The 26,989-nt window shown below is 44.9% G+C and overlaps 1 protein-coding gene across 2 annotated transcripts in view; it reads left to right on the plus strand.

Annotated features, from left to right (window-relative positions):
* Nucleotides 1–26,989, plus strand: part of LOC132830753 (CSC1-like protein 2) — a 77,231-nt gene that overhangs the window by 19,683 nt on the left and 30,559 nt on the right. For both annotated transcript variants that reach the window (XM_060848594.1, XM_060848601.1), the window contains 10 exons: nt 2,293–2,372; nt 3,639–3,708; nt 4,602–4,639; nt 8,411–8,553; nt 9,932–9,983; nt 12,351–12,459; nt 14,815–14,885; nt 17,959–18,039; nt 21,216–21,339; nt 22,362–22,495. In XM_060848594.1, coding sequence (XP_060704577.1) covers nt 2,293–2,372; nt 3,639–3,708; nt 4,602–4,639; nt 8,411–8,553; nt 9,932–9,983; nt 12,351–12,459; nt 14,815–14,885; nt 17,959–18,039; nt 21,216–21,339; nt 22,362–22,495 — 902 coding nt within the window. The remainder of the gene's footprint in view (nt 1–2,292; nt 2,373–3,638; nt 3,709–4,601; nt 4,640–8,410; nt 8,554–9,931; nt 9,984–12,350; nt 12,460–14,814; nt 14,886–17,958; nt 18,040–21,215; nt 21,340–22,361; nt 22,496–26,989) is intronic.

Here is a 26,989-nt window from a genome sequence, read left to right on the forward strand (position 1 = left end):
GCATGATGTACAGACAACAATCTCTCCATTAACATCAGCAAACCAAAGGAGCTGGTCACTGACTTCAGGAAGTGGAGAGGACGGCATGCCCCTGGCTATATCAATGGTACTGAGGTGGAGATGGTCAAGAGCGTCAAGTTCCTGTGAGTGATGATCACTAACACTGTCCTGGTCTTCCCATGTCAATACAACCAGGAAAGCACAACAACCTCTCTACCTGCTCAGGAGGTGAAGGAAATTTAACCTGTGCACAGGGATACTACTGAGTTTTATTGATGAATCATAGAAGGCATCCCATCTGGCTGCATCACAGTGTGGTGTGGCAACTGCTGTGCCCAAGACTAGACAAAACTATAGAGAGTTGTGAACACAGCCCAGTCAATCACGTGAACCAGCCCTCCATCCATTGACTCCATCTATACTTCCCATTGCCTCGGGAAAGAACCAACATAATCAAAGACCGCTCCCATCCCAGTTATACTCTTTTGCATCCTTTTCCACCAGGCAGAAGATATAAAATATTGTATACACGTACAATCAGATTCAAGAACAGCTTCTTCCCTGCTGTTATCAGATTTTTCAACCATCTTCTCAAATGTTAATTCTGATCTCTCTCTCACTGCACCTTCCGTGCAGCTGTAACACTGCACTCTGTTCTGCTACCCTGATGCACTGTGTGTGGTATGATCTGCCTGTAGAGCGTGCAAAACAACACCTTCCACTGTATCTTGGTGCATGTGACATCATTAAAACAAACCAAATCCAAATAGATCATGTCCACTTTTTCTAACTTGCTCACTGACTCCTCAAAGAAATCTAACAGATTTGTCAGGTATGACATCTCTTTGGTGAAGTTGTGCTGACTCAGCACTATTTTTTCGTGCATGTCCAAGTACTCTGCAATCTCATCCTTAATAATGGACTCTGAAATCTTACCAATGACTGAGGTCAGGCTACCCAGCCTATAGTTTTCTGTCTCCTCCCGTCTTCAACAGCGGTGTTATATTAGCCATTTCCAGTCCTCTGGATCCCTCCTTGATTCCTGGAAGATCACGAGATATGTCTCCACAAACCGCTCCGCTATCTCCTTCAGAACCCTGGGGTGTGATCCATCGGGTTCTGGAGTAGAGTGGTGCTGGAAAAGCACAGCAGTTCAGGCAGCATCCGAGGAGCAGGAAAATCGATGTTTCGGGCAAATGACCTTCATCAGTGATCTATCAGGTCTGTGTAATGTATCCACCTCCAGACCTTTTCAGCTTCAGTAGACAATAGACAATAGACAATAGGTGCAGGAGTAGGCCATTCAGCCCTTCGAGCCTGCACCACCATTCAATATGATCATGGCTGATCATCCTTAATCAGTATCCTGTTCCTGCCTTATCTCCGTAACCCTTGATTCCACTATCCTTGAGAGCTCTATGCAACTCTTTCTTAAATGAATCCAGAGACTGGGCCTCCACTGCCCTCTGGGGCAGAGCATTCCACACAGCCACCACTCTCTGGGTGAACAAGTTTCTCCTCATCTCTGTCCTAAATGGTCTACCCCGTATTTTTAAGCTGTGTCCTCTGGTTCGGCACTCACCCATCAGCGGAAACATGTTTCCTGCTGCCAGAGTGTCCAATCCTCTCATAATCTTATAGTCTCAATCAGATCCCCTCTCAGTCTTCTAAACTCAAGGGTACGCAAGCCCAGTCATTTCAGTCTTTCAGTGTAAGGTAATCCCGCCAGTCCAGGGATTACTGGGTACTTCCCCAGTACCTTCTCCAGAGTGATGGCCACTACACTGACCTCTGCCCCCAGATTGTCTTGAAGTTCTGGTATGCTGCTGGTCTCTTCCACTGTGAAACCTGATGCAGAGTACCTCTGCCATTTCTTTGCTTTTCACTACTACTTCACCAGCCTCATTTTCCAGTGGTTCAGTGTCCATTCTTGCCTGTCCCTTCCCTTTTATATATCTGAAAAAACTCTTGCAATCCTCTTCAGTATTACTAGCTAGTTTACTCTCATATTTCATTTTCTCCCCTCTTGATGTATTTTTTGTTCCCTCTGCTGGTTTTTAAGGCTTCCCAATCCTCTACCTTTGTGTCCATCTTCCTCGTGCGTGTCCATTTTCCTGCACGTGTCCATTTTCCTGCGTGTGTCCACTACTTGATTTCCACCTTTCTCAGCCTGTTGAGCCTTTGTGCTTTTTTTAAGAATTTTAAAACTTTAATACAAGTCCTTATTTTTATTGATTTTTTTTGTTTGTATTTAACAGTATTTGGAATGATTTTTATAATTTTCTTTTCCAGGTCTTAATCATGTTGTTTTCTATACTGAGGAAGACGGCGTGGGATTACGGGCGTCTTGCCCTGGTCTCTGACATCTCGAGGTGATTCAGTTCTTTATCTCCAACGAAGGGAAGTTTCCTCTTCCATCACGGACTCACCACCTCCCTCTGCTGGCTCATTCAATAAACACACCGGGTCATCTCACATTTCAGCAGAATTGGGTTGACTGAATGGGGAGGAGCTGGCCTCAGTACCAGTGGAATTAGCTGATGGGGTGATATCACCTGTGATTTATTTTCAGTGTTATCCAGTAACTCTGTGTGTGTGTGTGTGTGTCTATCAGGGTGAACAATGCCTGATTCCATGGGACTGCTTTGTTTGGACTGGCTAATCCTGTGGTTTTATGTCATTGGGTAAGAGGGGACAGTTTGTCCTATCTTCGTGATCCTCTATACTCTCCTATTAGTGCTCACTCCCCAACATTAGACTTTCATATCACCTGGGCCCTCCTTTGCATCTATCACTTACGCACCAGCACCCCTGGTCGTTCTCTGTCTTGTCTGCATTTTCCCCGTCCACCCACCTCTCACAGGCCCACCCCTTACAAGTCGAAGTGGACCATCATTTATTCCCCAGGAATTGGTCACTCTGGATGAGTGTGTGTGTGTGTGTGAGTGAGAGAGAGAGAGAGACAGAGAGAGATTCTGTGTCTATCCCCTTGCTGTCTACCCCTTTCATTTCACTCCCTCTGGGCTCTGTCTCCACCTGTCTGATCACAGTTCCCCATACCCCTTGAAAAAACCCAACTTCATCTGAAATGGCACCTTTTCCAAGCTGCTGTTAGGTCTGGCAAGCAAATTCTGTTTCTGTTTTAGATCTCATAATCAGCAGTTTTTTGTTTTATTTATTTGTGTGTGTGTGTGAGAGAGAGAGAGAGAGAGAGAAGAGAGAAAGTGAGATTCTGTGTATGTGTATCTATGCCTTATGTATGTATTTGTGTGAGACATTGTGTGTGTGTGTGTGTGTGTGTGTGTGTATGTGTGTGTGTGTGTGGCAGAGACTCTGTGTGTGTGTGTGTGTGTATGTACGTGCCTATGTTGTTTGTGTGTGTTTGTGTTCAGTCTGCGACACCCTCCGATGTCTACTCTGCTGTTAAGAGCCCTGGTTCCTGTAATGGACGCCCCAGTCAGAAAGGGCCTGTGAAATCATTTATCCCCAACCCCAGCCCCGGTCTGACCTTGTGCCTTTTGGAAGATGAGTAAGGGAGGGCAAATGTGAAACTCACTTTGGGTTGGTGTCATTAAATAAATAATGGCTGACCCCATGACATCACGCTGTCGCTGAACTTGAGCTGTTCTGTTTTACAGTGAGGCCGAGGGTTCACCCAGAAGATACAAAAGACACTCTTCATTCACGGAACAAAGTATCAAAGATGCTGTGAGTAGTAAGGAGTCACTTGGCCTACCCTCACTTTGGATATTATCCCCTGTCCCTCTTTACACTTCGAGAGGTTCAAAGAATGAAATTGAGAGAATTCTCACAGAGTGACCGAGTGGGTGTAAGCAATAGGGGGTGTCCCCTGTCGGGCGACTCTAGTACCAGGGGCATCATCTCAGGAGATTTAAGACTGAAACGAGGAGGGTGGTGAATCTTTGGAATTTTCTTTGAAAACACAATCAATTGAGCAGGTTCAAGACTGAAATTGATACCTCTCAGGAAGGCTAATGACACTGAGGGATATGGTGAGGATGAGCGGGAATCGAAATGATCAGCCATGATCTAATTGACTGATGTAGCATTCATGTTGGGCTGAATGGCCTACTCTCACTCTTACATAGACTGTGCTGTGGCATTGAAAATGAGGCAGCCAATGCACGCACAGAAAGCTTCCACAAACAGCCGTGTGTGGCCAGGTCATTGTGTTTTTGTTTTGTGTGATGTTGGGTGTAGGATCAGCTTCTCTTCAACATTGGTGTTTTGGCGTGTTTGTCACATCCACTTGAGGGAAACAAGACCAGGTCCTGTTGTAATCCCTCCTCTGAGCGATGTCAACTTCAATTCGGACCGGTGCCCACCTAACCTGATCGGGGGAGGGGGGTGTAGGGTGTGGCGTGTTGGGGATTAAGTTGGCCTCTGAGCCATGACGGGTGAATGTTAGGCCCTTAGGTCCAACCTGCTCCTGGGCTCGTGTCTGCACGTGGGGGATGAGCTACATTTACCTTGCTGCCTTTGACCCTGTGGCCTGTACCCTCACACTCTCAGTGATCTGTCGGGTGTTCTGAATCTCGTTGTGTGATAAATGCTTGAGCGAGTTTTGTTTTCACTTGCAGGGTTTCTGCTCGTGGCTGACTAACACCTTTACCATGAAGTGAGTGTCTGACCTTCCTGTCCCAATGATGACCATCTTTTTATTTTGGAGTGATGGGGGTGGGGGGGGTGGGGAGGTGAGGACACGAAAAGCGGCGCATTCAGTACAAAGTTGCTCAGTGTGAAGCTGTGCACTCGGGTTTATACCAGAACGATGGAGTCATATCGAAATGGTGACACATTGGGAAATGTGAATATACAAAGGGATCTGGGTGCCGTTGTCCACTAGTCAATGAAAGTAGACAAGTGCAGCAAGCAATTAGGAATGCCAGTGATATATTAGCCTTCATTTGCAAGAGGATTTGAGTGCAGAAATATGCACAGGCAGTTTTAGTTTCCCTGTGTAAGGCAGGATGTCCTTGCCTTAGTTTGGGTGAAGCAGAGATTGACTTGGCTGACACAAGGACTGCCCTATGAGGAGAGATTGGCCTGTATTATCTAGAGTTTAGAAGATGAGAGTGATTCTTATTGAGATATAAAATTCCTACAGGGTTGGACAGACTAGATACAAGGGGAATGTTTCCCCGGTTGAGGAGTCTAGATGCAGGGGTCACAGACTCAGGACATGGGGTGGACCATTTAGGGATGAGATGAGGAAGCATTTTTGCACTCAAAAGGTAGTGAACCTGTGGGGGCCAAGTCAATGGATAAACTCAAGGACCAGTTGGGTAAATATTTAGATTTTAGCGACATCAAGAGGCATGGGGAGAAATCGGGAACATGGCATTGAGATGGAGGATCAGCCAAGATCATACTGAATGATGGAGCAAGGCTGAATGGCCTACTCCAGCTCCGAGTTTCATAGAACATTACAGTGCAGTACAGGCCCTTGATGTTGCACTGACCTGTGGAACCAATCTGAAGCCCATCTATCCTACACTATTCCTGTCCCAGTCAAACAGCACATCAACCATTGGACTCCAAACACATATACACAGACACACACAGAAACACACAGATGCATCCACAGACACACACACACACACACACACACACACACACCTGGCTCACCTGAGGGAAATGTCACTCAGGAGGAGTCAAAGCCAGTGGGAAGCTCCACTGTTGGAATGTGACTTTGGTGGAATGGATTGGGAATATAAGAGTCACTCCCTCAAACCAGAGTGTACGTGGTCTATCAGCTGTTCCACCACCCACAAGAAATGTGACCATCGCAGATCTCAAGGGTGGAACTTTAAAAGGAGGGAGGGGGATCATGGAAATTGGTCACTACCATTGAAGGTGTTGGTGGAAGGGTCAGGCCCCTTTCTCTCAAACCCGCTGTCAGTACAATTGATATGAAGCTTGTTGGTGCAGAGGGATCTGGGGGTCTTGGTACATGAATCACAAGACGTTAGTCTGCAGGTACAGGTAAAGATTAGGAAGGTAGTTGAAATGTTGGTGTTTATTGTGATGGGGGTAGAATGTAAAAAAAAACCTGAGAGATTTACTTCAGCTGGTGAGGTCACATCTGGAATATTGTGTACAGCTTTGGTCTCTTTTTCCTTGTGAAAGGACATGATTGCATTTGAAACAGTTCAGACAGAGCTCACTGGATTCCTGCGATGGAGGCTGTGCAGTTACAGTCATATAGTCATAGAGCTGCGCAGCATGGAAACAGACCCTTCGTCTAACTCATCCACACTGACCAGATAACCTAAATTAAGCTAGTCCCATTTGCCAGCACTTGACCTATATCCCTTTAAACCCTTCCTATTCATATACCCATCCAGATGCCTTTTAAATGCTGTCATTGTACTAGCCTCCACCACGTAGCACCCACTGCATGTAAAAGGTGTTCCTTAGGTCTCTTTTATATCTTTCCCCTCTCACCCTAAACCTTTGCCCTCTAGTTCTGGACTCCCCCACCCCAGGGAAAAGACCTTGTCTATTTATCTTATCCATGCCCCTCATAATTTTATAAACCTCTATAAAGTCACCCCTCAGTCTCCGACACTCCAGAGAAAACAGCCCAGCCTGTTCAGCCTCTCCCTGTAGCTCAAACCCACCAACCCCAGCAGCTTCCTTGTAAATCTTTTCTGAACCCTTTCAAGTTTAACAACATCTTTCCGATAGGAGGGAGACCAGAACTGCACTCAATATTCCAAAATCTTTAAAGGAAGGCTCAGATAGGTATGAGGAGTTTTGACCTTTGAGTGAAAGAGTTGAGATGTTATGTTGAGGCTGTACAGGATGTTGGAGAGGCCTCTTCTGACATACGATGTTCAGTCGGTTGCCCTGTTTTGAAAGGATATTATTCAGCTGGAGAGGGTTCAGAAAAGATTTACCATGATGTTGCCACGATTGCCAAGACAAGGGGGCATATTTTTAAGAGAAAAAAGATTTAAAAAGAACAGTTTTTTTATGCAGAGGGTGGTTCGTCTGTGGAATGATCTTCCAGAGGAAGTGATGGATGCAGGTACAGTTATAACATTTAAGAGATTTGGATGAGTACAGTATATGAATAAGAAATGTTTGGAAGGATATGGGCCAAGCTCAGGCAGGTGGGATTAGTTTAGTTTGAGAACATGGTTAGTTTGGACTGTTGGACCCAAGGGTCTGTTCCCCTGCTGTGTGACTCGAGAAGAATGAGAGGCGATCTTTTTGAAACACACAAAATCTTGAAGGGGCTTGACAAAGTAGATGCTGAAACGGTGTTTCCTTGTGTGGGAGAATCTAGAACTGGGGACTCTGAATGTCACTGAATTCTTTTGAAGGCAGAGGTGGACAGGTTTGTGACTAACAAGGGACGCAAGGGTTATTGGGAACAGTCAGGAAAGTGGAGTGAAAGCCATTCCTGACGAAGGGCTTAAGCCCGAAACGTCAATCCCCCGCTCCTCGAATGCTGCCTGACCTGCTGTGCTTTTCCAGCACCACACTCTCGACTCTGATCTCCAGCATCTGCAGTCCTCATTTTCTCCATTATTAGATCAGTCATGATCTTATCAAATGGTGCAGTAAGCTGGAGGGCTGAATGGCTTCATTCTGTTTCTAATTCACAAATGGTTCATTGACGTCCTGCTGGGAAAGATAACTGTTGTGCTTAGATGGTCTGCCTTCAACATTGTTTAACTCCCCACCTCAAAGCGGTGTTTTACCTCAGAGTAAGGGGGAGCAGACTTAGGGCTAAGTTGAGGAGGAATATGTGAATCTGTGGAATTCCCTGCCCAATGAAGCAGCAGAGGCTAAACCATTGAATGTTTTTAAGGTAAAGATAGATTTTTGAACAGAAAAGGAATTAAGGGATATGGTGAGAGGGCGGGTAAGTGAAGCTGACTCTATGAAAAGGTCAGCCATGATGTTATTGAATGGTGGAGCAGGCTGGAAGGGTCAGGAGAACTACTCCTGCTCCGAGTTCCTATGTTCCTGTGTCCTGTAAAATTCCTGGGCCCAACAACTAGAGGAGAATTCTTCCATTTTCTTCTGTGGAGGTAAGTGAGGGACAGATACCGAATGTTAATCCTTCTAATGAAGCCAACGTGTCGAGAATATATGTCGAAGAGTGTGTTGCTGGAAAAGCACAGCCGGTCGGGCAGCATCTGAGGAGCAGGAGAGTCGACGTTTTGGGCCTAAGCCCTTCATCAGGACTATGGGCGACGCAGGGAGTACAGGGGGCTGCAGAGTGCTAGCACTGAGCCAACATTGACAGTTCTGATGGCTGAATCATTGAGAGGATTTTCAAGAGGTTAGGTAAGGGGCAGTGGAAGCAGAGCTCAGTCTGCCATTCGGTTCTCCCAGGCTCTCCTGACCCCCTCTGTTTTTGTGTTTCTTGCAGGGACAATGAGATGCAGGAGAAATGTGGAGAGGATGCCATCCACTACTTATCTTTCCAACGTCACCTCATCGTCCTGCTGGTGGCAATAAGTGTCATGTCTGTGGCCATCATTTTACCTGTGAACCTTTCTGGCAGTTTGCTGGGTAGGTGGGGTTTGATGAATGGAACTGATTGAGGTTCCTTCCTGTAGAAAAGACAAGGCTGAGCAGTGAACTGGTAGAGGCCTTCCCATTTCAGAAAGGGTTCAATAGGGTGGGTGTCTCACACAAAGATGGATACTGAACAGATGTTCCACTTCGTGTGAGACAGACTGCAACCACCAGCATTAAAGATTTTATTCCAGTGGAGAATAAACTTGTTTATCCTGAGATAGTGAGCCTTCTAATGAGTTGTTGAACTTGAAAGGGTTTAGAAAAGATTTACAAGGATGTTGCCAGGGTTGGAGGGTTTGAGCTATGAGGATGGGTTGAATAAGCTGGGGCTGTTTTCCCTGGAGCGTCGGAGGCTGAGGGGTGACCTTATAGAGATTTATAAAATCATGAGGGGCATGGGTAGGGTAAATAGACAAGGTCTTTTTTTCCCAGGGTAGGGGAGTAAAAAACTAGAGGGCATAGGGTAAGAGGACAAAGTTTTAAAAGGGACCTAATGGGCAACCTTTTCACACAGATGGTGTATGGAATGAGTTGCCAGAGGAAGTGGTGAAGGTTAACATTTAAAAGACATCTGGATGGCTATACGAATAGGAAGAGTTTAGAGGAATATAGGCCAATATGGGCAAATGGGACTAGATTAATTTAGGATATCTAGTCGGCATGGATGAGTTGGATTGAACTTGCTGTACAACCCTATGACTGTAAATAAATGGAGGAGTCATTGGCCCTGATCTACCAATCAATACATTGCACTAACATTTCCTAACATGGTATTGACCGTCGCTTAGCTGTCTGCTGAAATGGCCTCATTCAAGGAGACAGTTAACCTTTAAAAGGGCAGTTAGGGATGGCCATTAAATACCAATCTTACCAGTAATCCAGGTAAGGGTAAGGTGAAGTGCTGTAGCATTACCAGACCATAGGGCAGCTCTCTCATTTAGAGGGAGATGACTAGTGGACGTTTAACCTAAGGGTCACCGTGCCTCAGGTCGGGGGGACGAGGTTGAGAAGGAGAGTCGTTCACGGTAACCTTGGTTGGTGATGGTATTAAAACCTACTGTTCTAATGTCACTCTGTATCACAAACTAGGTGTCCAGCTAACTGAGTGAATCAGTCCTCAGAGCACACAGTAATGAACACACTATGTATGAATTAAAGACCACTTAATTAGCTGTCAGGTGCTTTGGCACGTGTGGAGATTGTGAAAAATGCTATATGAATGCAAGTTTTGTTGTTTGTTTGTACAGGGTGATGATACTAATTGGTGTGAACTCCAGTTACTGACTGTCATTGCAAATTGCTCTGTGTGTTTGACATGGGATAGAATGTTGGAAAAATACAATTCCTATTTTATTTTTGAAACTTGCAGACCAAGATCCTCAAAGTTTTGGAAGAACAACAATAGGGAACATGAAGACCAAGTAAGTGCGGACTTGGGACTGAATGACCAAATGTGAATGATGTGGCTTTGCTGCTGATGTCACCTAGACCTGTCATCACTTATTTGACTGGAGAGATTTGGCCCTGGTTTATCAGTGAACTCCATCCGTGCGTGTTACAGGTTATTCCAACTTGTAGTGTTGCATTCTAGCCTGTGTATTGCTGATAGTGTCAAAGTTGTTCATCTTGCACACATCAGGACAAACACAAGAATGCCAAATTACAAACAATGACAACAATTTTAACTGCAGGACAAAAAGGTGCTGATTGACTCTCGGTGCCATAGAGATGGCAGTGAGGGAATTATTGGATTTAGAGTCATAGAGATGTACAGCATGAAAACAGACCCTTTGGTCCAACCCGTCTGCTGGGAAATTTAAACAAAAACTGCAAGCTTGGCCATATTCCTTTTGTTTGTGGAGAATATTTGTAGTTCCCTCTTCAGTAATGTTCTAAGTCTTTATTTATACAGTCATACAGCACGGAAACAAACCCTTTCATCCAACCAATCCATGTCACCTATAATCCCTAATTAACCTAGTCCCAACTGCTTGTGCTTGGCCCATATCCCTCCAAATATTTACTCATGAACCTCTCCAAATGTCTTTAAAACCTTGTGACTGTACCTGCATCCACCACATCCGCTGGAAGTTCATTTCATGAACAGGTCCCTCTGTTAAAAAAAAATGGTCCCTCGTGTCTTTTAAAAATCTTTTTCCTCTTAAAAGTGTGCCCTGGTGTCTCAAAATTACCATCGTAGGGAAAAGATACCTGCCATTCACCTTACCTATACGCTGCATGATTTTATAAACCTATAAAGCCACCTCCTACGCTCTAGTAAAAAAACTCCCAGCCTATCCAGCCTCTGATTACTCCAAGTCTGTGTGTTTCACCCGGGAGATTATAAATATGTGTGACCTTTATCGAGTGTGTAGGCAGACAGTGAGTTCTGGTAGATTAGAGACATTAAAATCAGTTAAAGGCAAATTTAGGATTGATGTTCGGAAGCTTATCATCACCACATCAAGACATGGAACTGATTACCAAAGGAATAACAGAACCAGAGATCTTGTAATCATTTATCAATCATCTGAATTCTGAATATGAGGAGCGACCAGAATGGATGAACTAGGATGGGCAATTTCTCATCTTGTGAAATGAGGCAGCTTGTGATTTTCTGACAATAAATAGATATTAAAAAAAACTATCTCCCTCCCCTCACTGCAATTTTCTGAGATCAACCAATTGCGTACAGACCAGAAAACATTGGAACAGAAATAGATGGCCATTCAGCCCACTGAGTCTACTCCCACCATTGAATGAGATCATGGCTGGACTGTTCATCTTCAATTTCACCTTCCTGCGTTTTCCAAGAATCAATTCTAGAAACTTCCGTGTCAGGAGAACCTCATTGAGAGACAGCTTGGTGCTTTATCTCTTTTGTTCACTGAGTTCATTAAAAACTAATAGTAAGCTTTGGAGTCTCACATAGCCAGACCAAGGTGATGTTCATTAACCCATTGTGTTTTAATGTCATCATTTTCCGGTCTACCCAATGCTTCCTAAATAAAGTTTTCTAATATGCCAGAGTGAGATTTAATCTCTTCCCCTCTAGGTTCAGATTGCCAACAGTTATTAATTCTTGAGTTAGCATTGTCACATGACCTGTCCCACCCCCAGCTCCAGCCCACACATGGAATCTTGCCGATGTCAAATGGAAAACTAAAAGTCTCATTACCCAACTGACTGATGCTTGACCCTTCACCTTTCTTCACCTATTTCCAATTTTTTTTAGGGTAATAATGTTCAAAGAAAGTGACAATTTTTTAAAAATGTCCCCTTATGACGTTCCTCCAGGGCTGCCATGTCCTGGAAATGGATGTCCATTTGGGAATCCTCCTGTGGGTCCTTGAGGTCCAGGACTATTAGACCCAAGTTAGTTTGGTCTCCTACTGCTAATTGCCATCCTTTGGTAAAGTCCCTGTGAATTTAAACAATCTTGGATAAAAATTATTAAGAGTACTTTTTTTTTGCAGCTTCCTTACCATATCTAAAAGTGTTGATAAAGGGAGGAGAGGTGGTCTGAGTAGTGAGTTGATTGTTCTCCAATTGGTTTATGAAGGCAGTATGTCACAGGACAAGAATCCTGGGAGAGGTCATGTGATTGAACCTCTGGGAATAGGCTTAATCCCAGTTGGCAGTCCTTCGATCGTTTGTGGATCAGATTACACTGGGCCTGACTGGCATAACACATAAAATTGAAACCACAGTTTTACAGCCACCGTGACTGTGAATTGCCTGTGAAATGCAATGATTTCTGTGGTCTGACTTTTCACGTGATGTTGCAGGAATAACTTGCTGTGGCTTCACACCATTTTTGGTGTGATCTATCTGCTCCTCACCATCTTAGTCTTGAGGCACCACACTTCCAGTTTGCAGGACAGAGAGGATGATGTGGTAAGTTCATGCCCTGAACTCTTTATTGCTTCCTCGTTATCCCTACGGACTGATGTTTAAACCTCTGACTTCTTATCCAGTTGCTCAGCCTCATCGGGTTGTCTCTTTGAATTGATTTGAATTGAATTTGTTGTCATGTGTACCGAGGCACAGTGAAAAGCTTTGTCTTGTGAACAATACAGGCAGATCACGGAGTTCAGTAGCGTAGATAAGTAAGTAATAGGTAAACAGCAGCAAAACAAAAACACAGGTACAGGCAAATGTGAAGAGTTTGTGAGTCCATCCAGTATTCTAACAACAGTAGGATAGAAACTGTTTTGAAACTGGCTGGTGCGTGTTCAGGCTTCTGTACCTTCTCCCCAATGGTAGAGGCTGTAGAAAAACATTGCCAGGGTGGGATGAATCTTTGAGAATGCTGGTGGCCTTTCCTTGACCGAGGGCCTGGTAGACGGATTCTATAGATGGGAGATTGGCCTTTGTGATTGTCTGGGCTGAGTTCACCACTCTCTGTAACCATCTCCAGTCTTGAATGGTACAGTTGCCATACCAGGTAGTGATACATCCAGACAGAATGCTCTCGATGGCGCACCTATAAAAGTTGGCAAGGGTATTCGCCATCACGCCACATTTCCTCAGCTGCCTGATGAAGAAGAGACGTTGTTGAGCCTTTGTAACCAGTGAGTCGACATGAAGAGTCCAAGAAAGCTTGTTGTGGATGACCGCTCCCAGGAACTTTCCACTCTCCACTCCTTCCACCTCTGTGTTGTTAATGTGTAGGGGGGCATGAGTAACATCCTGCCGAAAGTCAATAATGAGTTCCTTGGTTTTGCCGGCATTGAGAGCTAGGTTGTTCCAGGTCTTTCACCTCCCATCTGTAGTCTGTTTCATTGCCATCTGAGATTTGACTGACTATGGTGGTGTCATCAGTGAACTTGTAAATGGCATTAGTCAGGTATTTGGCGACGCAGTCATGGGTATACAGTGAGTACAGTAGGGGGCTGAGTACACATCCCTGGGGGGTTCCAGTGTTGAGTGTTAGTGAGGATGAAGTATTGTCCCCAATCTTCACGGAATGCGGTCTGTGGGTCAGGAAACTGTTGCAGAGAGTGGGGCTTAGTCTGCAGGCTGTGCAAGGCATATACTTGTGCTTGGATCATCTGTGCTACACCTCAGCAACATTTTTCCATAGTTCTGCGAAGAGGGGGCAACTGGCCTCCCACAGCTACAATACTCTGCGATCCATTTGTCGAAATCCCATTCTGTTCGACCTCTGAGGATATTTGGCAGAGGTTTATAAAATCCTCTCGCCGCTGGCTGTCATCTGCTTGGAGAAAGAGTTTCTGTAGCGGCTGGTTTGGAAAACCCTCATTGAAGATGGAGACGCAGTGGCCCAGTGGTATTATCGCTAGACTGTTGATCTCAGTAATGTTCTGAGGACCCAGGGTCAAATCCTGCCAGTACAGCTGGTTGAATTGAATTCAATTAAACAAATAATCCAGAATTAAAGGTTTAATGATAACCATGAATCCATTGTTGATTGTTGGGGAAAACCCATCTGGTCCTTTAGGGAGATAATCTGCCATCCTTACCTGGTCTGGCCTACGTGTGACTCTAGACACACTGCAATGTGGTTGACTATTAACTGCCCTCTGGGGCAACTAAGGATGGACAATAAATGCTGGCCTCCAATAAGTGATGTCCTCATCCTGTGAACGAATAAAAAAAGTTTGCAAGAGACCAGTAGATGATGTGTTATCTCTTTAATGTCAGCAGCTATTACAATCTAGAATATTTTTTATTCTTTCATGGGATGTAGGCGAGACTAACATTTGATGCCCATCTCTATCTGCTGAGGGACTAACTGGGCCATTTTGGAGGGCAGTTAAGAAACAGCTGAATTGTCTATAGATCTGGAGTCACGTGTAGGTCAGAATGGGTAAGAATGATAGACTTAGATGGGCCGAAGCACCCATCTGTGCTGCAGACCTCTGTGCTCATGACTTGCAATATGAACCAGATGGGTATTTACAACGATCAGTGATAATTATAGAGTTTGCTGAGAGAAGCTTTCAATTTAGCATTCCTCTCCAGTCCTGGCCTTGAGGTGAGGCACACCGTTCAGAGAAGACCCTCACTAACTCATGTTGCTGCTACCAACTCTGGCCATGTTGACTGTGAGAAGCATACCAATCTCAGACTCTACAAATTGCTCCAAATATTGAACTTTCACTGATCCTAAGGCCTGGTGCAGTTGTAACAACACACTCCTTGTTTACAGTGAACTGGTATGTGATGTTTGAAGAATATGAATGTTTTGACCTGGATGTCCATTCTAACCTGGCCCTGTCTCTCCAGGTGAAGTCCACTTTATTTATAAGCAGAATTTCCGAGGAGGCTAGTGAGGAGATCATCGCTGGACATTTCCGGTAGGTATCCCTAAAGGCGTGTGTCTTACTGTAAATGGAACATTTCGTTTATTGGTGGAGTGGGTCATAAAAATCGGGAGGTTTTGCTGCAGATGTACAGGACGATAGTCAGACCACATCCGGTGTGGTCTCCTTGTGTTAGAAAGGCTGTAATACTTTAGAAGCTGTTCAGAGAAGGTTTATGCAACTGATCCCTGGGATATGGGGGGGCAGGAGTTTGGGATTATCCTGCGCTGGGATTATGGAGCTATGGCCACAACCAAGTCAGCCAAGATCTTGATAACATTACATGATTACGTTCAGTTTGAGGGAGAGAAGAATGGGTCCAAGACTAGTATTTTAAACTTAAATAAGGACAATGATGAGGGCTTGAAGGTGGAGCTAGATAAATGTGACACCACTGTTTAAAAAAGAGGGATAGACAAAAGATGGGGAATTATAGACTGGTTAGTTTAGCTTCTGTAGTGGGGAAAATGCCTGAGTCTATTATCAAGGAAGGAATAGCAAGATATGTAGATAGAAATTGTCCCATTGGGCAGTGGCATGAAGGGGTTCATGGAGGGCAAGTCATGCTTAACTAATCTACTGGAATTCGATGAAGACATTATGAGCACAGTGGACAATGGGGGTATGGTGTATCTAGATTTCCAAAAGGCATTCAACAAGTGCCACACAAAAGGCTGCTGCATAAGATAAAGATGCACAGCCTTTCGAGCAATGTGTTAGCCTGGGGAAAGGATTGATTAACCAACAAGAAGCAAAGAGTGTGGGTGAATGAATGCTTTTCTGGTTGGCAATCAGTGATTGGTGGTGTGCCTCAGGGATTGGTGTTGGGACTGCAATTATTCACAATTTATATAGATGATTTAGAGTTGGCGACCACATGTAGTGTGTCAAAGTTTGCAGATGATACTAAGATGAGTGGCAGAGCAAAGTGTGCAGAGGAAGGTGAAACTTTGCAAAGGGACATCGATAGTTTAAGTGAGTGGGCAAAGGTCTGGCAGATGGAATACAATGTAAATAAATATGAAGTCATCCATTTCGGTAGTAAAAAGGACTATTACTTGAATGGTAAAAAAAATTCCAGCATGTTGCTGTGCAGAGGGAGAAAGTGAGGACTGCAGATACTGGAGATCAGAATCAAGAGTGTGGTGCTGGAAAAGCACAGCAGGTCAGGCAGCATCTGAGAAGCGGGAGAATCAATGTTTCGGTCATAAGCCCTTCATCGGGAATCGGACCTGGGTGTCCTTGTGCAAGAATCACAGAAGGTTGGTCTCCAGGTACAGTAGATAATTCGGAAGGCAAGTGGAATTCTATCCTTCATTGCTAAAGGGACCGAGTTTAAAAGCAGGGAGGTTATGTTGTAGTTGTATAGCATGCTGGTGAGGTCACACCTGGAGTACTGCGTATAGTTTTGGTCTCCTTACTTGAGAAAGGATGTATTGGTACTGGAGGGGAAGCAGAGGAGGTTCACGAGGTTGATTCTGGAGTTGAGGGGGTTGGCTCATGAGGAGAGACTGAGTAGACTGGAATTATATTCATTGGAATTTAGTAGAATAAGAGGAAATTTTATAGAAACATATAAAATTATGAAGGGAATAGATAAGATAGAAGTAGAGAGGATGGATCCTCTGACAGGTGAAACTAGGACAAGGGGGCACAGCATCAAGTTTGGAGGGAGCAGATTTAGGACTGAACTGAGAGGAACTTCTTTATCCAGAAGGTTGGGAATCTATGGAATTCCCTGCCCAGGGAAGCAGTTTTGAGGCTTCCTCAGTAAATGTTTTTTAAAGCTCAGGTTTTTTGAGCAGTAAAGGAATTCAGGGTAATGGTGAGAGAGTGGCTGAGTGCAGCTGTGTCCGTGAGAAGATCAGCCATGATCTTATTGAATGGTGTAACAGGCTTGAAGGGTCAGATGGCCTACTCCTGCTCCTAGTTCCTATGTTGTTATGTTCTAAAGCACACTACCAAATTGGATTAAGGGATAGATCAACAGAGACACAGAGGCAGATGTTTGTGTGTATTTTAGAAAATACAGGATAAATACATTCCAATGAGAAGCAAAAATTCCATGGGGAATATACAACATTTATGGCTACTTAAGAAGTTAAAGCTAGTATCAAACTTAAAAAGAAAGCATTTGATTATATAAAGATGGGTATCCGGTCATAAAATTGGACAAAATATAAAACCAGCAAAATATGATAAAATGATTAAAAAGGAAGGAAAATGATTTTAATAACGAGAGAAAGCAAACTAAAAATATAAAAAGTAAAGATTATGTAGGTATGGAATAATAAAATAAAAGAGTTAAAGTGAATGATGCACTGTAAAACGTGTGTCTCACAAATTAATACAGGGAATAAGGAGATGGCATTGAGGTGAGCAGGTAATATTGTATCCATCTTCACTGCACCAGGGGAGGTGGGACTGGGCAAAGTGTTGGAGCTGGGTCCTGAGATTTCAGCATCTGGTCTGAACAGAACTGATTAGTGAGATTGCAAATGCATTGGTTTCAATTTTCCCAAACTCTCCAGATTCTGAGAATGTTACATCATTACATTAGAATAAGATTACATTAGAAAATAATGACTGTGACTTCTTTATTCAGAAAGGGAAAAATCAAACCAGTTAGCTTAACATCTGTCATTAGGAAGATTTAGCCATTATTCAAGATATTATAGCAGGGGACTTGGAAAAGTTCAACATAATCATCAGAGTCAACGTCCTGTGGATTTTTTGCAGAAGTGACATGTGCTGTGGGTGAAGGTGAACCTGTTGATGTACTTAGATTTCCAAAATAAGGGGTCACATCAAAGGTTATTATAGAAAACAAAAGGTCATGGTGTAGGGGGTAACTAATTGGTGTGGATTGAGGATTGGTTGGTTAATGGGAAACAGAGTAGGTATCAATGGGTTACCTGTTGCTTTGCAAGATGTAATATGCTATGGGGGTCAGCACTTAATATGTTACAACTTGTATAAATGGTGAGGGGACTGGGCTACGGCCACACCCAGAGGTGGACTCGTTTTTATTTCTCTTTGTTGCCCTTACTTTGTCTCCTGTTTTCAGTGAAGCCTACCCTACATGCACAGTCCTGGAGGTTCAACTCTGTTACAATGTGGCTAAACTAACAGAACTGGATGCTGAGTGGTAAGAAATCTAACACAGCGGAATCTGTTAACGATGAGTGTTTTGCTGACTTTAAGCACTGGTGGTGTTCCTGTAGCCCTGCTGATGGGCTCCACAGCTATTGTTTAGTTGCTGCCCCCTTTATGCTGAAAGAAGACTAGTAACTAAAGCTGCCTGTTCTGAGGAAGGGTCACTGGACCCGAAACGTTAACTCTGATTTCTCTCCAGACGTGCTGAGGTTTTCCAGCAATTCCTGTTTTTATTTCAGATTTCTAGCATCCACAATTATAGAGTCATAGAGATGTACAGCACGGAAACAGACTCTTCGGTCCAACCCGTCCATGCCGACCAGATATCCCAACCCAATCTAGTCCCACCTGCCAGCACCCGGCCCATATCCCTCCAAACTCTTCCTATTCAAATACCCATCCAGATGCCTGTTAAATGCTGCAATTGTACCAGCCTCCACCACATCCTCTGGCAGCTCATTCCATACACGTACCACCCTCTGTGTGAAAAAGTTGCCCCTTAGGTCTCTTTTGTATCTTTCCCCTCTCACCCTAAATCTGTGCCCTCTAGTTCTGGACTCCCCGACCCCAGGGAAAATACTTTGCCTATTTACCCTATCCATGCCCCTCATAATTTTGTAAACGTCTATAAGGTCACCCCCTTATTTTTTTTCCTTAGAGCTGTCTGTTAATTGTTGAGATCAATAAGGTCAGACTGCACATTAGATTAGATTAGAATAGATTACTTACAGTGTGGAAACAGGCCCTTCAGCCCAACAAGTCCACACCGACCCACCAAAGCGCACGCCACCCATACACCTACATTTACCCCTTACCTTACACTATGGGCAATTTAGCATGGCCAATTCACCTGACCCGCACATCTTTGGATTGTGGGAGGAAACCGGAGCACCCGGAGGAAACCCACGCAGACACGGGGAGAACGTGCAAACTCCACACAGTCAATCGCCTGAGGCAGGAATTGAACCCAGGACTCTAGCGCTGTGAGGCAGCAGTGCTAACCACTGTGCCACCGTGCCGCCCACGTGCCACTGTGCCGCCCACATCAACAGTACTCCAGCGTGACGTTCCCTTTCCTCACTGTCTTTGTGTCAGCCCGGTGTGTAGTATATACAAGCTAATGTTGGAGTCCCCTACTCTGGGTAAAATACCTTGGCTATTTATCCTATCCATGCCCCTCATGATTTTGTAAACATCTTTAAAGTTATCTCTCAGTCTCTGACATTCCAGGGAAAACAGTCCCAGCCTGTTCAGCCTCTCTCTGTAACTCAAACCCTCCAACCCTGGCAACATCCTTGTAAATCTTTTCTGAACCCTTTAGTTTCACAACATCCTACCTATAGCAGGGAGACTTGAATTGAATAAAGTGAGGACTGCTGATACTGGAGAGTAGAGTCGAGAGTGTGGTGCTGGAAAAGCACAGCAGGTCAGGCAGCATCCAAGGAGCAGGAGAATTGACGTTTCGGGCAAAATCCAGGAATTCTGAAAGTGGCCTAACCCATGTTCTGTACAGCCATCATGTGACCCCTCAACTCCTGTACTGAATGCACTGACCAATAAAGGCAAGTGTGCCAAATGCCTTCTCCACTATCCTGTCTACCTGTGACTCCACCTTCAATGAACCTGCACTCCAAGGTCTCTTTGTTCAGCAACACTCCCCAGGACTTTACCATTAAGCGTATAAGTCCTGCCCGAAAAATGCCTTTCCAAAATACAGCACCTCACATCTATCTAAATTGAAATTTGTCAATTCACATTGACAGGAGCGTTGGGGTTTGAGTGTCCCATTAACATCCTAGTGTCCCAGGTGGAGTGGTGGGTGGAGGTACAGGTTCAGCCCTGATTGATTGACAGGACAGTTAACTGGGTGCCCAGTGTGGTTTGGTTTAAACAGACCAACAGAGAGCAGTTATCAACTACTCAGCATCTGTAAGCAAATGCCTGGACAGGTAGAAAGTGGAACTGACCCCATTGTTGGATCCTCTCCTGCGCTGGGAGATAGCAGGAGCTGGGTTTAAGTGGAATAGAAAGGATGGTGTCATGGCCATATGCCCTCCAGTGAGTCAAATCGGTCACCTTGCTACTGTACTGACATTGTCTCTCGTAAAATCACACCAAGGCTCCAATTCCCAAATTTCCTCCTGATCCCACTTCCCTGGTCTGGGAATATTGTGCCCCAATACAGGGCATGTGGTAGTGTGTGAGGAGGAGGGGGTGGTAATGAGACCTGATTATATTTTGGGCGGCACGGTGGCACAGTGGTTAGCACTGCTGCCTCACAGCGCCAGAGACCCGGGTTCAACTCCCGCCTCAGGCGACTGACTGTGTGGAGTTTGCACGTTCTCCCCGTGTCTGCGTGGGTTTCCTCCGGGTGCTCCGGTTTCCTCCCACAGTCCAAAGATGTGCGGGTCAGGTGAATTGACCATGTTAAATTGCCCGTAGTGTAAGGTAAGGGGCAAATGTAGGGGTATGGGTACAGGTGGGTTTCGCTTCGGCAGGTCGGTGTGGACTTGTTGGGCCGAAGGGCCTGTTTCCACACTGTAAGTAATTTAATAAGTATTGAGACTGACTAAATGTTGTGACTCCTGGATTTCCCCAGCCTGCGGATCAGTTGGGGAGATTGAAATCTGGGGAAGCTTTCCAAGAGGTTTTGCTGCAGAGTGTTTCATTCCCAATTGCTGTGTCGCCAAACCACAGGCCCACTCTTGTCATCCAATTGGCAGAGTCCCTAGAAGGTACCATAAACCCACTGGACAGCTAACCCACCTTGTTACCTGCTCTTGACTATCAGTCACACAGCCTTTTTGTCCCATCTTCAACAAAACAAACAAAACTACCTAAAGAAAATGAAGAGTACGTGATTATTTTGAAGACGTCCCTCTGATCTTGCTCCTGGGTTCACTCCGAGGTTTCCAGCAGATTTATTTCAGCACTGTACCACAGCATGAACTGGATGGGCTGAATGGCCTGCTTCCACTCTCTGAGGATTCTATCATTCTGTTGGCAACAATGGAGAGTGTGAGAGGATCGAGTTGGTGGGGTGTTGGGGTGCGGAGTTGGGGGGCGCGGTAGTGGGGACGGGCTGCTGAAGGGTGTGGGGAGGGGGAGGTGGTGTGAGATTTGCCAAACTGATGGGGGAAGCTCTGACGCGGTGCTATTCCAATGCAGGAGGAAGGCGGAACGTGGGCGGAGATACTACACTGAGCTGCTCCAGAGTGAAGGGAAGCGAGTCTCCATCAACCCGCGCCCCTGCGGCCAGTTCTGCTGCTGCAGCTTCAGAGGGTGTGAGCAGGTGAGGAGGTCATCTCCAGCTCTCGAGGTCCCGGGAGGAACGGGGAACCTGCTTGAGAACTACCCGTCTGGCACCTCATACTGCTGCCAAATGAAGATGGGCTTTCAGAGAATGGCTCATTACTTCACAATCAGACTGAAAGGGGAGAGTGACAGTGGGCAGGGACCCGGGGGAGTGGGCAGGCAACTGGCAGGTGGACATGTGCTGAGTTGAGGGCAGGTACCTGGACTGAGGGCAGCATATTTTCTCTCTCGCTCTCGTTTTATCTCCTCATCTCATACTTTTCTGTATTTATCCTCGGGTGTTGAAGCTAACGGGCTGGAATGCTGCCTTCATGGTTTCCAACCTTAGGTTGCTCCAGCAGTTAATGGAAACTGCTCAGTTTTGATCCAGGTGGTCACATATTTCAGTAACAGTTTTATCAGACGATGGTCTGCATAAAGGAGTCGAGCACAGCCAACTTTATCTGATCCCAGTAATGTGTCAGAATTAGTAGCAGATGTGAAGATTTTCCAGATTAGCTTTGAGCTGCACTCAGAATTCCTCTCTTCAGTCAGGCTGCTCTACGGTAGAGGTATCGACCTTCTTCCTGTTGGATTTTGGGGCCTCATGATGTCCAGGTGCTGAGAGAGTGTTCATCACTGATTGAACAACTCAGTAGACCCTTATTCCCAGCTCTCGAATAGATTAGGTTGTACAGCTATCACTTGAATCTTACAGCATGAGTGTAATTCATTGAGGTGACAGAGACATAGCTGGTCTTTCCTGGTGCTGTCATTCTGATATTGCGATGTAGATATCTGTATCATCGGGCAGCTAACGTGGAATTATTTAACTGTTGCTGAGGCAATACTATTATTGTTCCCAGCAGTAGATTACTGAGTCAATAAATATTTCTAAACGATTCCTGTGGTATGATCTGAACTGACAGGTTTCAGTGAATGGATTAAAGTCCTTTGTATCAGTCAGGGAGTGTTCCTGAGCTGCTAGTGTATCACACATCTCTCGTCCTGTTCTGACAGGTGGATGCAGTGGAGTATTACACAAAACTCGAGGATGAAATGATGAGTGAGTACACTCGGGAGAAGGAGAGTTTAGACAAGAAATCGCTCGGACTGGCCTTTGTTACCTTGCAGGACGAAGCCATGGCGATGCTGTAAGTTTAGACCGTTAACAGGAGAAAGTCTGCGGTTGATTTATTTTTAAAGGATGTAGCGGGAGTTTTACTGTGTGTCAATAACGTAACGTGCTCACCTCTGTATCCCATAGAATTACATAAAGCCTCCACCATTCCTAATTTACATTTACCTCTCCCACATCCCTTCATGTTAGCCTATTGGCCAGAATAATCTTTTCTATCCCTTTCTCCCTTGTATGTTTATCTAACTTCACCTGAAGTGGAAGAAAAGCATTGATAATTATGAATTGGCAAAATTCAGCTCTACTGCCTTTAACTTAAACTTGCATATATTTATTCACCAGCAAGGTGGATAGGACAGATGAGGTCCACAGTTATACAGCAATTGTGTCGGTAGAAACTATAGGGCAGTCGGAAATCAAATATTCATAGCACAAGGGGAAATGAGATGACTTTCCAACAGTTTTAGTTTTTGGCGATGATCTCACATTGAAGACTGTGCTGATCCTTAATTCTGTAGCCGGACTGTTGGACCTAGGTCTTGTTTTGAATTACAAGTTTTTCTCCTTCTTTTAGTGTTGGTTTTCTTCCACTCACAGGGGAGCGATCTGGGTTCAACTGCTTTCTCGCTCTCATAGTTCTGTGACAAATTGTACCTTCTAACCAATCCCAAAGCTGTTGCTGGGCAGGTTTGATTTGAACTCTCAGACTCCTGGTGGCAGCTTGTCTCAATAAAAAAGCATCAAATACAGATTCATAAAAAAAAGTCTTGTGTTTGTGTGAATAATAGGTGACGATATAGTTCCTTTCCTCTTGTTTAAAACAAAATGCATTGTTGTGATAAACATTCAACTGCCCACTTTCCAGATTATATTTCAAATATGTGCAGCCCCAGCATTGTTAACATATGTCTTTCCAAATAGCTTTTTAAAAGAATGTCCTTTGTGAAATAAACTTTACTATTCTTTTGTTAAAAGTAGTAGCAGCCTCTTATGAATATATTCAGTGATTGACCGCCATATTGCAAACAATATCAAACTTGTGGTCCATCAAGCTAGGCTTCACTCTGGGAATCTTACTTGTCCAACATGACCAGCAGCTGGGATCATAGAAGTATGTAGAGATCCAAATCTCCTAGCTCCTCCATAGCTCCTGGGATCCAGATTGAAAATTCTGGTCCAAAGTGTCCCTCGCATTTTGCCTAAATTGCCGCCCGACTGTCACAGATTTTCTAACTCCCTTCAGTTTGTCTGTCATCTGCCAATTTGTAATTTCTTGCTCACAAAGTGAACTCCGCACGCCTGGATTTATCTGCACTCAGCTTGTAAGCTTGGGATGAGGGTGTCGCTTGCTGGGCTAGCATTTAATGCCCATCCCTAGTTCCCCAGGGGGCAGTTAAGAGTCAACCACATTGCTGTGGGTCCGGAGTCAGTGGTTTTCCAACAATCGACAATTGGTCATCATTAGATTCTTAATTCCAGATTTGAATTCAAATTCCACCAACTGCTATGGTGGGATTCGAACCTGAGTCCCCAGAACTTTGCGTGGATCAACAGTCCAGCGATAGTACCACTTGGCCATTGCCTCCTCTCTGAAAGTGCATATTTCTAGAGGACTTTTCATTCCCTGTTCCTGATGTCCTGGGTTACTTTCCAGCTTACAATGTGTTTTCAAAGTGCAGTTGCTGTTGTATTATCGAATGGTCAGCTTTCTCCCCCAAATCTGGTTCATCGCAAAACTTAAGGAGCTTTGTAGCAAAGTTGTGTCATGCTGAATTGATCTCATGGGGAGAGTTTCCGCTCTCACAGTTTCTCCAGGGGATGCGTCAAAAGAACGGAGTATTATGTAAATGAAGAAAAACAGCAGAAAGCTGCAACTCAGAGGGACTGGGGGTATGTGTGCACAAAACAGAAAGCTAGCTCACAGGAGCAGCAGGGAATCAGGAAGGTGGAATGGAATGTTGGCCCTTATTTCGAGGGGGTTGGAGCATAAGAGTAGGGAAGTCTTACTCAGAACAGTCTTGGTCCCCTTATTTAAGGAAAGATTATGTTGCATTGCAGACAGTTCAGAGAAGCTTCACTCAGATGATCCCTGGTATGTAGAGTTAGACAGGTTGGGACTCTACTCACTGATGTATGGAAGAGTGAGAGGTGATGAGATTAGGTTCGATTCTCTACAGTATGGAAACAGGTCCTTCGGCCCAACAAGTCCCCACTGCCCCACAGAAGAGTAACTCACCCAGACCCATTCTCCTACCCTATATTTACCCCTGACTAATGCACCTAACACTATGAGCAATTTAGCATTGCCAATCTACCTGACCTGCACGTCTTTGGATTGTGGGAGGAAACCAGAGCACCCGGAGGAAACCCACGCCGACGCGGGGAGAATGTGCAAACTCCACACAGACAGTCGCCTGAGGCTGGAATCAAACCCAGGTCCCTGGTGCTGTGAGGCAGCAGTGCTAACCACTGAGCCACCGTGCCACCCTAAGTGAATCCCATTGGAATATGTGGGATTCTTAAGGGCCTTGACAGTCTAAGTGCTGAGAGGATGTTGTCCCTCATAGGAGAGTCTAGAACCAGAGAACACAGTCTCTGAATAAAGGGGAGCCAAGTTAAGACTGAGAGGAGGAGGAATTTCTTCTCTGAGGGTTGTGAGTCTTTGGAACTCCTTGTCACAGAGAGCTGTGGGGGCAGAGTCCTTGTGTATATTTAATGCAGAGATGGCCAGATTCTTGGTCAGTCGGGGAATCAAAGGTTAGAGGGAAAAGATAGGAAGGTGGACATGAGGAACATTGGATCAGCCATGATTCTATTGAATAGTCCAGCAGGGGCTCAACAGGCCAAATGGCCTACTCCTGTTCCTATTTCCTCTGGTTTTAAGAGGTGCTTTCAACTAGACGTAGTGACTGAGGTGAATAGTTTCAATGAGTTTTAGAGTTCTACAGCACGGAGACAGGCCCCTCAGCCCAAACTGGTCCATGCTGACCAAAATATCCATCCATGCCAACCCCATTTCCCTCCTAAATCTTTTCTAATCATGTATTCGTCCAAATGCCATAGAGTCATTGGGATGTACAGCATGGAAACAGACCCTTCGGTCCAACCCGTCCATGCCGACCAGATATCCCAACCCAATCTAGTCCCATCTGCCAGCACCCGGCCCATATCCCTCCAAACTCTTCCTATTCATATACCCATCCAAATGCCTCTTAAATGTTGCAATTGTACCAGCCTCCACCACATCCTCTGGCAGCTCATTCCATACACGTACCACCCTCTGCGTGAAAACGTTGCCCCTTAGATCTCTTTTATATTTTTCCCCTCTTACCCTAAGCCTATGCTCTCTAGTTCTGGACTCCCTGACTCCAGGGAAAAGACTTTGTCTATTTATCCCATCTATGCCCCTCATAATTTTGTAAACCTCTATAAGGTAACCCCTCAGCCTCCGACGCCCAGGGAAAACAGCTCCAGCCTGTTCAGATCCTCCATCCTTGTAAATCATTTCTGAACCCTTTCAAGTTTCACAACATCTTTCCGATAGGAAGGAGACCAGAATTGCACGCAATATTCAAACAGTGGCCTAACCAATGTCCTGTATAGCCACAACATGACCTCCTAACTCCTGTACTCAATACTCTGACAATAAAGGTCAGAGACCTGCACTCCAAGGCCTCTTTTGTTCAGTAATACTCCCTAGGACCTTACCATTAAGTGTATGCGTCCTGCTAAGATTTGCTTTTCCAAAATGCAGCACCTCGCATTTACCTGAATTAAACGCCATCTGCCACTTCGCGGCCCATTGGCCCATCTGGTCCAGATTCTTTTGTAATCTGAGGTAACTCTCTTCGCTGTCCACTACACCTCCAATTTTGGTGTCATCTGCAAACTTACTAACTGTACCTCTTATGCTTGCATCCAAACCATTTATGTAAATGACAAAAAGTAGTGGACCCAGCACTGATCCTTGGGGCACTCCACTGGTCACAGGCCTCCAGTCTGAAGAACAACCCTCCACCACCATCACCCTCTGTCTTCAACCTTTGAGCCAGTTCTGTATCCAAATGGCTAGTTCTCCCTGTATTTCGTGAGATCTAACCTTGCTAATCAGTCTCTCATGGGGAACCTTGTTGAACGCCTTACTGAAGTCCATATAGATCACATCTACCGCTCTGCCCTCATCAATCCTCTTTATTACTTCTTCAAAAACTTGTAAATGTTGTTAATGTACCCCCCTCAACCAATTCTGCTGGCAGCTCGTTCCATATGCGTACCACCCTCTATGTAAAAAAAAGTTGCTCCTCAGGTTCCCTTTTATTCTTTCCCCTCTAATCTTAAACTGATGTCCTCAACCCTGGGAAAAAGACTGAGTGCATTCACCCTTTCCATGCTTCTCATGATCTCGTACACTTCTAGAAGATCTCCCCTCAGTCTCCTATGCTGTAAAGAAAAAAAACCCTAACTTGTCCAATCTCTTCCTATAACCCAAATCCTTGAGTCCTGGCAACAT

Source organism: Hemiscyllium ocellatum, chromosome 3 (genome assembly GCF_020745735.1).
Source record: "Hemiscyllium ocellatum isolate sHemOce1 chromosome 3, sHemOce1.pat.X.cur, whole genome shotgun sequence".
NCBI classification, from domain to species: domain Eukaryota; kingdom Metazoa; phylum Chordata; class Chondrichthyes; order Orectolobiformes; family Hemiscylliidae; genus Hemiscyllium; species Hemiscyllium ocellatum.